The sequence below is a fragment of the Anopheles aquasalis genome, chromosome 3 (genome assembly GCF_943734665.1).
Source record: "Anopheles aquasalis chromosome 3, idAnoAquaMG_Q_19, whole genome shotgun sequence".
NCBI lineage: Eukaryota > Metazoa > Arthropoda > Insecta > Diptera > Culicidae > Anopheles > Anopheles aquasalis.
In genome coordinates, this window is record NC_064878.1 from 58736471 (window position 1) to 58752298 (window position 15828).

General features: G+C 51.1%; 2 protein-coding genes across 9 annotated transcripts in view; both read right to left on the bottom strand.

Annotated features, from left to right (window-relative positions):
* Nucleotides 1-3032: 3032 nt before the first annotated feature.
* Nucleotides 3033-4791, bottom strand: LOC126578941 (uncharacterized; the record flags this gene model as incomplete). The annotated part of the gene is made up of 1 exon (XM_050242043.1): nt 3033-4791. A coding segment is annotated over one exon (1176 nt), but the record flags the coding sequence as incomplete, so codon positions are not given.
* Nucleotides 4791-15828, bottom strand: part of LOC126578939 (NAD(+) hydrolase sarm1) — a 37349-nt gene continuing 26311 nt past the window's right edge. For 7 of the 8 annotated variants that reach the window (XM_050242035.1, XM_050242036.1, XM_050242037.1 and 4 more), the window contains 6 exons: nt 14799-15220; nt 14303-14714; nt 8744-8835; nt 6650-8645; nt 6413-6579; nt 4791-4960 (listed from right to left, as the gene is read on the bottom strand). In XM_050242035.1, the coding sequence (XP_050097992.1) occupies nt 4792-4960; nt 6413-6579; nt 6650-8645; nt 8744-8835; nt 14303-14714; nt 14799-15220 (3258 nt within the window). In that variant the 3' untranslated portion in view covers nt 4791. Of the gene's footprint in view, nt 4961-5310; nt 5899-6412; nt 6580-6649; nt 8646-8743; nt 8836-14302; nt 14715-14798; nt 15221-15828 lie in introns of all 8 variants that reach the window. The other variant, XR_007608415.1, reaches the window with a different exon arrangement.

A 15828-nucleotide genomic window follows, 5' to 3' on the forward strand; every position in this document is an offset into this window, starting at 1 on the left:
TGATGATCGTTCAATTTTTAAGGTTTTTCCTCGGTAGATAAACACCGACAGCTCACGGCGGGGCAGGTGGGAAACGGAGGTGACAAAATTGGATTTGAAACGCGCATTTTCCACTTTTTGTCACATTTCTTTCTCGATTGGCGATCGCTTGCTGGGTGATGAACGGTGGCTTCGATCCTTACAATAGCTCGAGAGGATTGGTCGGTTCCTCTTCATTCTCTTCAAAGCGACAGATCTTGAGGAGTAAAGGTCCGAACCTGGGCCCGCCGAGAGGCCGACGACCGAGGACCACTTGTAACGAAAAGATAATATTTAGCCAGGATGTAGCCGTCGTCGTCGTCGTCGAGATGTTTTCCTTTCGCGGTAACTCTTCTTCGTCTTCGTCGTTGTCGCAGCCATCGTCTTTTCATTTTCCAAAAATGAAAGTTTTCTTCAACCGTCATCGTCCATCATTCTTGGACCACGGTGCTCCTTTCGATTCAGTGTCATTATTGCTTTAAAGCGATCGCTGCATTTCTGTTTCATGCAACGAGAAATGCTCATGTTCGCAACGCTGCTGCTCATCGATGAGGCCGCAAACGTAGTAGACGATGATTTTTTTTCTCGAACATATGCCCGCGATGATCCATTACCTATCTCAACCCGTTTCCACGTAGCAACGGTGCAGAGAATTAGAAATCATCTTATGCCAGGGCCAGCCCCAGCATACGGAACACTTGAGCGAAACATGCGTCCCACCTCAACAACATGCTCAACATACCATCGGCTTGTGCTTGTGGTTACAGCAGGCAAGCGTCTGCTGCCTTGTGCATGGTTTTATGCTTCGGCGTCGACGGCACACTACGACGGACTGTCGCGACGTAGAGAACCATAAAAATGGTTCCGCGATAGAAGGTAAGATGCGGCGAGCATATGTGTGCTGGCCTGGCGTGCAGCCCGGTGTTTTCGTTTTGTCGCTGGCCAGCACCCTTCTTCTGCTGCTGCTACTGCTGCTGCTGCCTGATCGTTAGCTGGCCGTCGCCACCAAGACGCTATGGTCCCGGGGACCGCGCGATCTGTTTGTGAGTGTATCGGCGATACGTTTGTTGAGAAAATACGCTGCGTATTTATTTGTTTGCCAAGATGAAGACATGTTTTTGGAGAACTGATAAAACGGGGGGAAAAAAAGAGTTCGGAAGGAAAGGGGGAAGGAAGGCAAGGACGACACGGAAACATGAAGCTGACTCTAGAACAATATTGTGCACCGTGCGGCGTGCTCTCGAGCTGGTGCCACGGACAATGTGGTTCCCGCTCCAGGGACTGGGTTAAGGGCTCTACGGTGACTCGCGAGGTGTACGGTATTCGTGTTCTTATTGGTAGCCGATGTTGGTTTCACTTTCATCTGTTTTTTTTTGTTGTTGTGAGATTGAAAGCTATTCCTTCTAATTCTTTATCAAAGCAAGCCACCAATTTGTGCAACACACGATGCACCACTTCAGATCCGGTCCGTTCATTGAGAAACCCCGAAAAGCATTTGTTTATCTTGCCATCGTTTCGATGAGTTGTTTGGTAAACAATCGAATAAGCACCAGATCTGCATCGTACTGCACCACGCCATCGCACACGATGCACCGGCAAGGGGTATTATGCTGCTTTGTTAAAACACAGTTCGTCTGGCCAGGATCGTCGTCGAAAAAGGGACAGTTTTGTTTTACGACCACGCAGAACTGAAAGCAGCAAAACTCCCTATGGCCCTATCGCTCTGTCGATGATCGGTGATTGCCGTTGTAATACGAAGCCACGAACTTGAACGTCATAAAGTTAATGAACCCAGCATCCGGCGATCGGGCGCACTACTCGCGTCGTTGTGATCCTTGTGGAGTGAAGGAGCGCCAGGAACCCCACGCAGAACACTTCGTGGGGGGTGGAATCGTGGCCGTTTTCGTTCTCTGCTAATCGTTTTCCAGTCATGGGAATGTTGGAAGAGGGAAAAGGAGTAAAAGATGAACGAGGCAACGAGCGGTTTTGGTTAATGTGGCCCTCTGCGTCGTCGCTCCGTCTGGGGCGCGAGTGGTTTTTGGGTTTCTTGTTTTTCTTTTGTTTCTAGAGGCCATTTGGTTCAGTTTGGGCAGCGAGGCTGATAGTCAGGTCCATTGGTTTGTTGGTTTGCTTACGAAAGAAGAGGGATGTTTTAGCTTGAGTGCAAACGGTTAGGTTCTTTTTGCTGATTTATCGTTTCATTAAAACATCGTATGACTTTTTAAGGAAAGTATGTAACGAACATTTGTACCAAGAATGACGATACTTTTGCGGTATATTTTAACCATTCCATCAAGTAGATTATTTTCTCGCGAGTGTTATACTAACTTTTGAAGAATATTTGATCTAGGTGTAAAAAAATATAAAACACATTTTGAAAAAATGGAAAAACTAAGCATTAAGTTTGTTGCTATTGTTATGTTGTGCACTGTACATAAAAAGTGAAAATCGATTAACAACATAAATCGATGATCCGCATGCATACTTTCAGGAGTATGTTTCAAGCAGTTCATCGATTTTTTTTTCTTTCAAATCGCCCCAACCAAATCACCAGCTTAACGCTCTTTACTGTGAGTCTTAGTTTATTTTATCTTAATTTAATGGGACTGTTCAACTACCTCAGACACATCACATGCACTAAAGCACTTTGTATTGCGTAGCGTGTCACTAAGAACACCTGTTTGAGGTTTCGTTGGTCGAATAAGAGAGTTGATTGTTAAAAGAGTTTACCTAGCACAAGCCAAAAAAGCCAAAAACAATTACAAAAGCTGTTTCTGTCAATGCTCTAGCATATTGCTGAACAGAGAGGCAAACTAATACGCTTTCTAAGGCATTCCAATCCACATCCCTCAGTCCCTCATCTGTTGACCAGACAGTCTTCAAATGGATACCTGTTTCTTTCGATTATATCGACAACGGTTCTTTTCTCTAACCAACCTTCCATGTTGCTCTCTTTCATCACACTTTGTGTTTGTGATGATCGTCGTCGGATAGTCAAACCTGGCGCACGCCGATTCCGTTCTACAGTCAAATAATATATTTTACACTCTTACAACATCTCGCAGCGAAGCGCGAAACTAATCACAATGACGCATTGAAACAGTTAGTGGTCATCCATATTAGAACGTGTGTAATAGTAAACACCTCGGCGTAAAATACCATAGTTGCTAGTAAATATTGTGTGATCGCGTGCCCTTGGTGCACGCGCTTGGTCTTAACCTAAGTGATTCTTATGAAATCCCTCCGGATGGATGGCGCACATCCCTATCTGACATCAGCGCAGTAATAAGATAAAACCATCGTAATTTAAATAAAATCTTACATCTTCTTACGAGTGAGAATTAGATACTGCTTATAGCACTTAGGTGGTAGATGAGAAGAGAAAGTAGTGGTCAGGATAGGGGCTTCCCCTGGGCGGGGGCCGCCGTTACAGCACATGTATCACAAATGAAGATGATGTGTAATGATGGCGATGGAGGGGGTGGTGTTGGATGGCGTTTTCGTATGTGATGATGGTTTCCATGTGGCGCTACAGCTTAAACTTACGCATAAAGAATATTCGAGAGCGAGATATAGCGCCGTACCGTACGGCACTGCTTACATTTTCATGAGCGATTTCACCTTCTTAACGTATCGCTGCATCAAGGGTTTCGGAGGCTTCTTGCTTTCCTTTCCATCGCCTTCCACCGTCGGCGAGGTAGCTCCGGATGCCGTCGAGGTGTGCGAAGTGAGTGAAGAGCGCATTGATACCTGGTCACCATCCTCATCCGCCTCATACCGGAGCGTACTGTCCACGGTGATGGTTTCCTTTTCGCACAGCGATTCCTGTGGCTGATCAACTCCTTCCTCTTCCTCGCCCTGGTCCCCTTCGCTCGTGGTCGCTTGCTGCTCATCATCGTGCACGAAGCGTCGGTTGAAGCAAATGTTTCCACCACCGAGCGTACGGATGGGCGAACTGGGAGGTTCCGGTGAGCTACAGGAAGCCTCAGGTTCGCTGTCCCGTGCCGTCAGTTCGTCCTCATTGGCAGCCAGCAACGTTTCCATGCTTTGCGTGTTATCGAGGTAATCGAACCCGGCTACACCATCGTCATCGAACAGATCGTCCATGCTACGAGATCGTCGATTTTTGCTCTTGATGGTCTCTCCGGTGTCTCGCGTCATTCCTTCAGTCACAACACCCGCCACATCCTGTTTAAAACTCTTCCGGTTCATGTGTTCATCATCTCTCTTGCGAACCATCGCCGTCGTCGTTGCAAGTTTCACCTTTAATGACGTTCCAGTGTTGGGCGAAGCGGCTACATCTGCAGCTGCTGATGCTGCTGCACCGGAACCGTCTGCCATATCCTGTCCTTCAGTTGTCGTCCTTCCACCGAGCCTACGGTGGCGCCGTGCGTACGAACCGCGTACCGATGAATCATCGTCCAGCAATCCATCGTAGCTGTGGCTTCGCTGTTCGATCTTTGGTGGCAGCGGAGGTCGCTGCGAGACCACATTCAAACCGGCGGTCGAGCCTCGACGCAGCTCACCGGCAGTTCGCAGGTTGATCGGTCGCGGAAGCACACTCGCTCCGGTGCGGTGCGATTTCGGGAAACGGCTCGTCAACGCTCGACCACTACCACCACCCGTTGGCACCGATGTAGCCGGTCCTCGGCTGGGGCTCGAGGATTTCTGGTACAGGGGGGCCAGTGTCGAGTGGTACCGTGGATGGGGCAGGGCGTTAAGCGAACCGAACGAACCGCTGGGCGATGGGTTGACAACTGAAGGGGCATCTAGTCATTCGGGATTCCGGCTGTTCTCCTTGTCGCTGCTCTTGCACGAGTCGTTGCTGTGCGTACGATTGTAGATCATGGATGAGGGTGTCGCGTCCCCGGGCTGCCGGAGCGTCATGTTGCGCCCGTAATCCATCAATCCACCACGACCGTTCGTCTCTGCTCGCATGAACCTACGATTGGGCCAAAAAGACGGTATTAGAAAAAGGTGGAAGCTCCAAACAGCGGAATGGATGGGAAAAAAACTAAAACAAAATGTGGATGAAAGAGGTAGATGCCGGAACGTAAACAAACATAAAAAGGAGACAAAATTTCAGTAGGAAAAAAGCAAAACAAACACATAGAAATTAGAAAGGAAAAATCAACTCCGAATCAAATCAACCAAAAACCAAGGTTAAAGAGGTTAGGCAAATACGCGCATGAAGCGTACTAAATCGATTAACATAATCTTAAAAAGTATGGTGGTCGTGGGCATGGATTAAGAGAGGGATTATTAACAAACAAACAAATAACCATAGTCCACCTTGGCTCGGGACGGAGATGCACAGCCACAGCAGGCACGCCGGCTCAACCCGGCTGGCTGGTCGCTTGTCAGGCTAGCTGGCTGCAGTTTCTCTAAGCTTTCCTTGTGCCATTCGCCCCATACAGGGGAGCTACAGTGTTTGCAAACAGTATGTACTCAGAAAAACGCTCGACCAAACCAGTCACCACGCAAGGAAGGAAACACGAGAGTTCGAAGGATTCAACACGCCACGCAATTCGAAACTAGGAACGACACTGCACAGCATAATTGGTGGTAGAGAGCCATGCCATGGCTGGCTTAGCGATATCGCACTGGCATGGCCTGAACTGGCTTCAGAGAGATTATGGAAATGTTTAACAAGCAGCAGCATAGCATTTGCACAGCATCGGCACAGAACACGCACAACCAATAGACCGCGAACCCAGTACACAGAAACCAAATACAGTATTCCGCTGGTACAGCGAGAGTTACAATATTGCCACGCAATCGGACACACACAGGACACAAACACGGGGAAGGGCAGAGACTTAGAGCGTTCGTTGAGCAGAGTTCGCGCGACTGTTATTGTTCATGGTATTTCGAATGTACCTGAGAAGCGTAAAGTGGGAGAGAAGAGAAACGCGAAACTCGATTTTAGTAAACGGTTGCCATCGAGCACATACACCAAACAATGCGCTAAAGGTACTGGGTGAGTTTACAGGGGAGGATAACAATATAATAAGCTAAACAGATAAGATACTACACGCTAGCGGGGATGAATAGAGTATGGTTGCAAAGGACATAGAGGAAATGATTAGTTCCACTGACGGGTAAATGCACGAAAGTTGTGTCAACTCAAACATAGGAAAGGCATTCGTTCAATCCTTTTTACTCTACATTAAAACCAACAACCGATTCTTTACTCGTTAGTGAAGGTGTTGCTGGGAAAGGATCAGTAGTGGAACAAGACTCGGAGAACGGCAAGGAATCGTACTGGATGGAAGACGGAATCGGAAGGAAGCGGAGATGCTACAGCTACAGTTAGATGGATGCGACAAAACCACACAAACGACCGATTTAGAGCAACACGAATCATGCACACTTGCGTGCCGGAGCGCAGTACCTTTCCAGTTTGTCCACACACGCGTCCTGATAATCGTGAATCCATCGTACACCGTTAAAGTGACAAACTCCGCGCATATCCTCGGGCAGCCTCTCCGGTGCGGGCCACTCAAAGTTATCGATGATGGGAATAATGTTGCAATCGGAGTTGAGGGCCGCTACGATTTCCTAAAAAGCGAGCATACCCAATGAGCCTTTGTCCTGGAACAACACCTTGCAACACTTGCACCACACTTACCCTATGCACCCAGTCCTTCCCATCGGAATCATCCAAGCACCGATCGAGCGCTTCGGGCGTCAGGACGAGCAGAAAGTGTTTCGCGTGGCGTATGCTCTGCAGCAGATTGTTATCGAACTTGCCGGCCTCCAGCCGCTCGACGTCGATGAACACCGAGAAGCCGCGCAGCTCCAGATGCACCTTCAGCAGACTGGCCAACTGCGAACCGTTGCTTCTCCGGTAGCTGACGAACACATCGAGACTCTTCTCCGTGCTCTGCTCCGAGCGGAGCGCGGGAATCGAATCGCTCAGCCGGATCACATTGAGAATGCGGGCCCGGTGAATCGAGTTCTTAATGCCGCACGGTGAGATCAGCTGATCCTCGTCCAGATCGCGCAACGATTCCAGATCGACCCCGGCGTTCAACAGCGAGTAAGTGTAGATCGTGTACTCCGGTCCGATGCGGTTCAGAAAGCTATGGATTCCATCGGGATCGCGCGAACTGTAGTCGGCCATCTTCTTCAGGTTCTGTAGCTCCCGCTCGAACCGGATCCGCTGGATACCATTCTTGATGCCGATATCTTCCCGCAGGTTCGATTCCTGTAGCTGCAGCAACAAATCACCGTCCACCTTCGACTCGTAAAAGTGCTGCTCGTACTCGGTGAACCCGATCTGCTTCACCCACTCCCGGACATCCTCGATCGACCAGAGCGGAACTTGCTGGGACAGTTTGTGGGGGACTGTCTCGCCGATCAGACGCAACGCTTGGGCCGCAAACTTCGAAGCGATCGCATTCGGTGAGCTGGCCACCCGTATCAACGGTTCGATCGCACCGATATCTTTGAAAATGTTTGTGTTTCCCTGCTCCTTCTTGATACCCGCCTCCATGCAGAAGTGGAAAGCCGCCAGATTGCGGGCCTCCTCACGCTTCGAACTCAGCACCGGTACCAGCCGCTGCAGCCAGTGTTTGCTCTGGCCGTGCGCGTGCGCCAGATTGGACTTGGCAAAGTCGGACGGATTGTGCGAGGTAACGAACGGTTCAACGAGATTGAGTGTACCGGATTTAATAACTTCCGCTTCGATCTCCTTGTTAGCGACGAGCACTACAATGGCCAGGCACGCGTAGTACTTGATATTTTCGTCGTTGTGGAACGCCAGTGGGAACAACCAGGACGGTACCTTACGGTTTATCATGGCCTGTTGATTCTCCGCGCCACCGTACAGCGAGAGGTTTGCCAGGGCACCGGCACAGTGTCGTAGTGTTTCGACGTCGTTCTTGCGGCACTCGAACAGCACGGCATCGAGACCACCGAGTTCGATTACGTTCGAGCACGTATCCTCGCTGTGCTTGAACAGATGCTCCAGGATACCGGTGCCGACTCGCGAGTGATCTGTCGCGTTGTTCCGCGTACAAACGCACGCCACCTTCACCACCTTATCGAGCCCATTCTTCACCACATGCGTACGGTTTTCCGTCGTAAGACACTGTTCGAGCAGGCGCGCCGAAGAGAACTGCACATCCGAATCGTTGTCCATGCAGTTTCGCATCAATATATCGAGCCCACCGGTATTGCGCAGCGTATCGCAAAGCGTTGCACCGAGCTCATGGCCGTGCGTCGGTACGGCCCAGGCACGGCGGATGATTTCGTTCATGTGGTTCAGCATCGTCGGTGCTTCGTCCTTGAGCTGCTGCAGGTCCGGTTTCTGCAGATTCTGCACGTACTTGGCCAGATGGTTCGAGTAGCGGGCGATCGTACCGTCGATCTCTTCCGGGCAGCTTCCCAACCGTTCGAGATCCTCGAAGGACGGGAAGTCGTCCGCAGTGCCGCCATGCTTCACGCCGTTCATCATGCAGGACGACAGGGTGCTCATCTGGGAGGACGAACTGATTGTGCGCGTGTTCGAGGAGGTGAACGAGGACTGGGTCGAGGAGGAGATGTGTTTCTCCTGGTTAAAGATGCCACTGGATGAGACGGTTTGCTTCTGTTGTGCCTGCGAGATGGCCTTGTTTTCCGCACTGAAGAAAGCGAGAAGAAGAATGGAATGAAATCAGTGGAAATCCGTCAGTGAGCCTCGTTCTCACACGAGTGACCGGCTGCGCTTGCCTGTACGTACCTGAAGTGATCACTCTGTACCTTGCGACTGTGGGCTGCGATGTTGTTTGCTTCCGCCTGCTGGAAGTCTCCCATCTTCACAGATCGTGCCTCCTGTAAGAGAGCGAGAGGGAGGAAAAAAAAGCACGAAGCCGTGAGATAAGCAATGTCTACAAACGTCTAGCGACGTAACGATCGTAAACCGGCAACCGCAGTTCCCTATGAAGGCCACAACTCGGGTGTCTGAAGTGTTCCGTCGTACTCGTCGCAAACGCAAGCAGCCGCTAGCCAGCGAGTGTGGTCAACGAGCGAAAGCTCATCATCGATGAGCCCTCTGTCACTAATGAGGCGCCCCGGGGCCAGATCACGAAGCGAAAACAAGCGAATCATCATCAGCGAATGACAAATGTGGGCATCAAGCTGTCGCCCAGACCATACCCGGGACGATAAACGATACCACGGGCGGGTGGTATCCACCCCATGGCTGATGGCTGGCGGCGGTTAATGCGTTATCACTCCATTTCACGGTGAGTAAGCGCAGAATCGCTTTGTGTTGATGGTGAAATCACACAATCCCGGCTGATCGGCGTTTAACTGGACCACAACTGGACAAGTAGCACGCAGTCACACATTACAGTGGCAGCCTGATTGTGTGGAGTGTCACTTCACAGCTAGTACGCAGTGATAAGCCCGGTGCTGCTGCTAACCAGTAGCCTACAATAGGACGGTATACATCGAAGCGTCAATTGCCCTGAACGTTGACTAGCGGAGACGATCAATTAGATAAACTCGCAGCTGCCTACGTCATGGGAGTGAGCTGGGAAGGGATCGTGCCTTGATTTCCAGTTGGTGAGTTCAACTTCCTTGGAATGATGTCAATAATGAAGGCCGCGCGTCTATGATCCGCCCAAACCCACAAACTATGGCCAGTGTAATGCGAAAAGGAAGCATAAATCGATCCGTGATCACGAAGATCTCGGTGGAGGATCAATGAAAATTCCAGTCAATTTATCGCATAAAATCGAGGAACCGCGATTGCGATCTCGTGCACCGCTTTGTTGTATTCATATTTTAGCTTTGTTTATAGTAAGAAGGAGCTCGAGTAGAGAAACTGATTCACCGATTCCACCATTAGCGATCTTCAATCTAGATGCGATCCGCAGTTCCCTGGAGGACTCTCACTTCACATGCGTGCGTGCAGGTGTGTGATTATCCGAATGGATCCGCTGGAATGCAAGATGCAATGCACGGCCAACCGTAGAAAACGCTGGCAAGCACAATTGAAGACAAGCAAATCGCGCGCGTAAAACGCGTTGGATCCGTTATTAGTTTGTAGTTTGTGTATATCGCGCGCGTGGTCATCGTCCGTCCGTTCGTCGTGTCCGTCTGTCCGGCCGTCCGGTTGCACTATTTTTAGGTGCCAAATGGCCGACCATTCCACACAGCACAGATCGCCACCACCACCAGCCGTGGGTTCTCCGGGTTTGGGTTTTTAATAAGCGGTCTAATGTTCTATTTGCGGATGACCATCGTTCTGACGCCATTTTTTGTAGGCCCATTTCAACGCGGCCAGCCGGAACGGAAAACGGGTGGTGCTGGTGGATGAAGGAACGCGCGGACGCGGATTCTATTTTCGGGATCCCATTGTTTACCATCGGTCAAGGACGTACACGACGTCCTGCGGGCCCCCCTTGTTTGCAGGGACGGAACCTTGTCTACGCGTACACGATGGAATGGGTCACAAAGGGTGCGACCTGTTGGTTGTCACCGGGGGTTAATATGTTGCCCCCCCCCCTGCGTCTTCTCACCTGCGGCACTCCTTCGATCGGTACCTCGACCGTCGTCCTCACGGCACAACCCATGAGACCGGATGAGGCCGGATTGCCCAACGGGCTCTCGACAATCGTAACCCGGGGACTGCCCGAAGCCACTGGACTGGCCACGTTCAGTGTAATGCCGTTCCGGTGAGGTCCACCGATCGATGGACTCGTCGATTTGCCGGGCACGGCCGGTGGTTGACCGGTTGGTGCGAGCGGTGGCGGTGACAGGGGAAACTCCACGATCGGACTCGGTGTGCGCGTTGGCACAAAGTCCGACTGTCCGGTTGACCGGAAGATACCCTTCCGGACTGGCCACGGTGCCTGGTTGCTCATCGTTTGCACACACTGGCGGTCCTTTGACTTCTCTTCTCGATTACTTAATTCCGTGTCGTTCCGTTCGCACGCGCACACGCTGTGGCCGGTGCGTAAGATTACGCAAACGCTTTCCCCCCCCTGGCCGATTGACCGATTGTCGTCCGGCAAAAACACAACAGAGAACGTGCACGACGAGCTAGCACGTGCTAGCGGCGGCTTTTCACTTTCACCAAACCCAGAACACTTCACCAACGATGGGGACACATGGTGCACGATCGTGTCACAAACCGGAACCGTAAAAGGGGAAAGCGATCGATTACAATTCAATCAATCAATCGCGATTGCTCAACGACAGGTCAGCGGTGGGCACGAAGTGGGAATTGACAAAGTGTAACGCGTTCGCCGCTTCGGTAGGATCGCTTTCGATTCGTTTCGTTTCGCTCGCGGATCGATCGCGGTTTTTACGGATTTCGCGGTAGAACCGTTTCGTTTCGCTCGCTCGTTCGTACTACTACGGTGCTACTAAGGCGCTACTAGCAAGCGGCCTAACGGTTCGTGCGGGCAACGATCGTGCCAACAGCGATCGCATGCGTGTGCCAGTGTGTTGGTGCTACACTTGAACGTGCCGGAAAATTCGGTGATCATCGACGGAGGGTGGTTTTCCCCCCTCATCGACACGAGCTAAGAAGCGGCGAACGGATTGCGCTCGAAACACCTCGTCGCCTTCTAAAACGTGTGCGTGTCTGTGAACCCGGCTATGTGTGGATGCCAGTTGTGTACACACGCCACTTGGCCGTACCCCATTCATGGTACCTTCCCTTTGGCACCCCCCAAAAGCTGCGCGCTAAACGTAGGTTACTGCAGATGTGCGCTCGCCGATTGACGTCGGTGACATAAATCAAACAACAACAAAAAAAAAACGGCGAGCGTTCTGGGGGGATTCAGGGAAGCAACATTATAAACCAGGCCGGTTCCCGGTTGGTTCGTTTACTGCTTCTGCTGGCCCAAACAAACCGCCAAAAAGGTTGCGGCATCTAATCGAATCGATCAAAACATACATTTCACTCGCTGATGGGGATTTGCTTCTTTTCTTTTTCGGTGAAGATGTGCGTCACGAAAGCGTGCCGTAATGGTGTGTGGTACATGCCAAGGCCAGACCGTATTCTTGTAACGGCGTTGCAGAATCACTTGAACCGGAGCGGTGGGAGTGATAACGGCGAAGCTTCACTATTGGAACAGCATAATTCAGGGACCATCAAGTAATGGGAACTCATTTCAAGTTCTTGGTATTTTGCAATCTCTCTCTCTCTCTTTCTCTCTGGCATAAATTAGCGTGCAGATTAACGCAACAGTGTTTGCGTTGTGTTTGTTTGTCTGGCAAGCTTCTTTTTTTTTTTCTTTTTGATGGTCGGTCTTTTTGAATGCCTCCTTTTTGGAGACTAACTAGACATTCCCTAATTCAATCCTTTAATTGATAACGTGCTGCACGCACGTTTCTCGAAAGCGAATCGAAAACTGCGCACTAATTTCCCTGGAGGGTAAGTTCCCTTAGCGCCACTCCTTATCTAGACTCCCCTCTCGATTAATATATGGGGAGTTGTAAAGCAAACACGGTGACTAATATATTGACGGCCATATAGCGATGTTTTCATGGCGCATAGTAATAACACGAAAAGGAAACTTTGTCGTGTACCGAGGTCCTTTTAGTTCATGATTATTCTTGATCCTGCTGTGAACTTGTTGAAGTCTTTGGAACTCAGAACGCTGAATTGAATCCTTATGTAGAAGAAAAAAAATGCAAACGTTGTTTTACCTACCGCACGATTGTACAAGCCATCTCTGCCATATGTTTAGAACTTTGCTGCAGAGGAGAAAGCACAAAGGAACAGGGCGCCCCGGAACAAGATTACAATGAATCTATTAACCACAAACACGCGCCAAGTGGCGCAGATTGTGCCAATTGGTTCCAGGAACTTCCAAAGTACTCTTATCGCTCACCAGGCCACCATCTCGCTGTTGGCCCCACACTTTTGATCCGCACGATCCAGACGGGCCGACTGATTACACTAAACTGGAGCTGGATTTGATGCCGCGGCGGCTACATATAGGAGGACCACCCGGGGAACCCGGGCTGGGGTCACGGAGTTTGACGAGGCAAACCCGTTGTTATTAATAAAACTGATTCCACTGATGATCAGCTAACAACAGAACTTCGGATCCCTTGCCGATTCCGAAAACAGGCGCCATGGCGCCCAATCTTTTCGTCCAACTTTTCGCTTCACGGAAACCTCCAAACAAACACGCGAATGCACGTGACGGAATGCACCGGGAGCACGGGAGCACGACCGCACCGCTAGCTGGGGTTCACAGGTTCTGCTTTTCTCCGATTCGCTGGGAAAATCAATAATGCGTCCTTCTCGACTCGACCTGTTGTTTGTACGTACCAATTGTGAGCGATCGATTCGGGCGGACGATAGGCGCTGCTGTGTTTGGCACAGTTGTGGTTCCTTTGGACCACCACTTCGGCCACTGCACTGGTGGCGTGTGATTAGCTTGCTGCCAGGGGCATAACAGTGCTGCTTTGCTGCCAACAAGCTGACACGAATGACGTAACGGCCGAACAACATCCTTGCACACACTGCAGCCACTGCACCAAGCTAGCAAACCGATTGATGCTGTCGAGAGCAAGGCAAATGGTCAACTGGTTGGCGATGATCGCACTAACGAGTACCACCACCCGAGTCCGGTGGTGTCCCCTATCAGTCTAGATTAGCGGAACGCCACCGGGAAACAAACATCCCGCATTTGGAACCACGGGAAATCCCGCAACATTCCTTCACACCAGAACTAACAGGACTGCAAGGAACTGTGTGACCACACTGGATGGACACTGGAACACGCGACAAGTCAGTGCGCATGCTCTGGAAAGCTGTGGTTTGACATTGACAGGTCGCTGTGTAAAGGTTACGGTGCTTCAGGTCATTAGGACTTGCCCAAAACAAAGTGCGCGACACGCGACCGTATTGACCTATCCGAATACGAGCAACATCAATGCAGGTTATGGTGCTCTCTCTGGTTCTTTTGTGCGGCCTATAAGAAGCTAGAACACTGGCGAGGTGTTTTGTCGATCAACGTTGTCTCACAAGACCCCAGCGGCGCGTATGATTCATCCACACACCATATTTCTGATGCTAATAGAAAGCCCCAGAAGTAGCAGATCGCCCCCCGGATCGCAGCATCGCATGGCCCGCTCGCGCGCTAATGATTCATCACGGTTGTGGCCGCAGCTTGGCGGGCGCCCTGGGCAAAAGCGATAGCATTCGCGAGAACGCGCTCTCGTCTTCGAGCTGAATCTCATCAGCAGCAATTTATGCAACAATAAATCACTGTCAGAACCCCCCACCCCGGTCCTTCCGCACCGGAAAGCCGTCCCGCTTATCACGCACCTTCAGTATCGCTCCCTTCTCTTCCGCCTTCACACCGTCGACCTCCATGCGGGTGCTCATGGCGGCCAGGGCGGCCTGTTCCTGGTACTGTAGGTCACCGGCGTGCAGTTTCTTCGATTCGGCCGAATTCAGTGTCGCCTGCTCGCTGCTGAACCCATCCTTCACCAGTTTCGTCTTCGATTCCGATGTCATCTTTTTCTGCTCGAACTTGACTGTATCGACGGATGTCGCATTACCGAGGACCGATCCGCTGCTGCTGCTGGAACCGTTCACGAGAGAACTGTGCCCGTTCATGGGTTTCAGACTCGACGCGATACTCGACAGATCGTCATCCGTCTCGGAGTCGGGAAAGGTGACGAGTGGATCGGCCGCACCCTGCGGATCATCCAGACTATCCATCGAGGAGCGTAATCTGCGCGGGAAATGGAGCGAAAAAGGAATCCAGAGCTTTAGCAAAGGCGATGAGCGATCGAGTGATCGAGGCTACTCGTCTTACCGCTTCTGTAGATCGCTGATCTTCGACGATGGACTCGGGGACAGGGTGTTTGCGGAGAGTTTACGTGACTGCAGGCTGGCAAGGGTCGCGGCAGCGGCCGACTTTGTGGAGGACGATGAGATGGACGATGAGGAGGAGGAGGAGCACTGCTGTGTGGAGGACGAACTGGAGGTGGTGGTGGTAGTGCTGGAGCTGTTGCTGTGGCCCATCATGTTCTTCATCTCGGCGATCGAGCTTTGCATCTCGCCCAAACCCTGCTTAACGGCAGCGGCCGAGGAAGACGACGTGGAAGACTTTAGTGACGACATTCGCTGCGTTGAGGAGCTACTCTGTGCCACATGACTCGTCGTCGTGCTGGAGCTGCTGGTGGAGCTCGAGCTCGACAGCTTTGAGCTTTTGCTGCCGACGCTTCTGTTCAGTACCTGTGAAGAAGAAGAAGAAGAAAGATACCATTATTCCCTTGGTTGAAGGAACGATTTTGCATGGGAACGCTGGGGGCATGGGGATGGCAAGCTGCTGCCCCTGTCCGTCTGTTATTATCGCTAATTGATAGGTCGAAGGCGCGACGACGACACACCCGATTGATGCATGAGTTCACACTCGCGACGCGCGATTGTGATTACGTGATAAAACAGGGTGCGCACCCTTTAATTGGAGCGACTGAAGTGACTAAGCGACCACCGGCCGGTCATAAACAGGCGCGCAAACACACCGGAAACAAGTCGCATATTGACATCGTTCTCTACTCGCTCTCTCGCCAAGGCTCAGCGATCTTATCACACGGTCCACACACAAAACCACCACGGGGAGCGCAATCAAAACAAAGCGACAGAGATTTGGTACTTGCTGATTGCTGGCCGCCATTGGATGCTTTTTGTTTTGCGGGGGGACAGCAAAGAATGGACATTCCAGTGGCAATGAGTGTTTGAAACATCATCTGGAACGCGCGCGAAAGCGCATTCATGCTCAAGTGATTGATCGGGATTTGAGGCACGGTTGCTTCAATTTGCATCTCGTTACAGTGTTTACG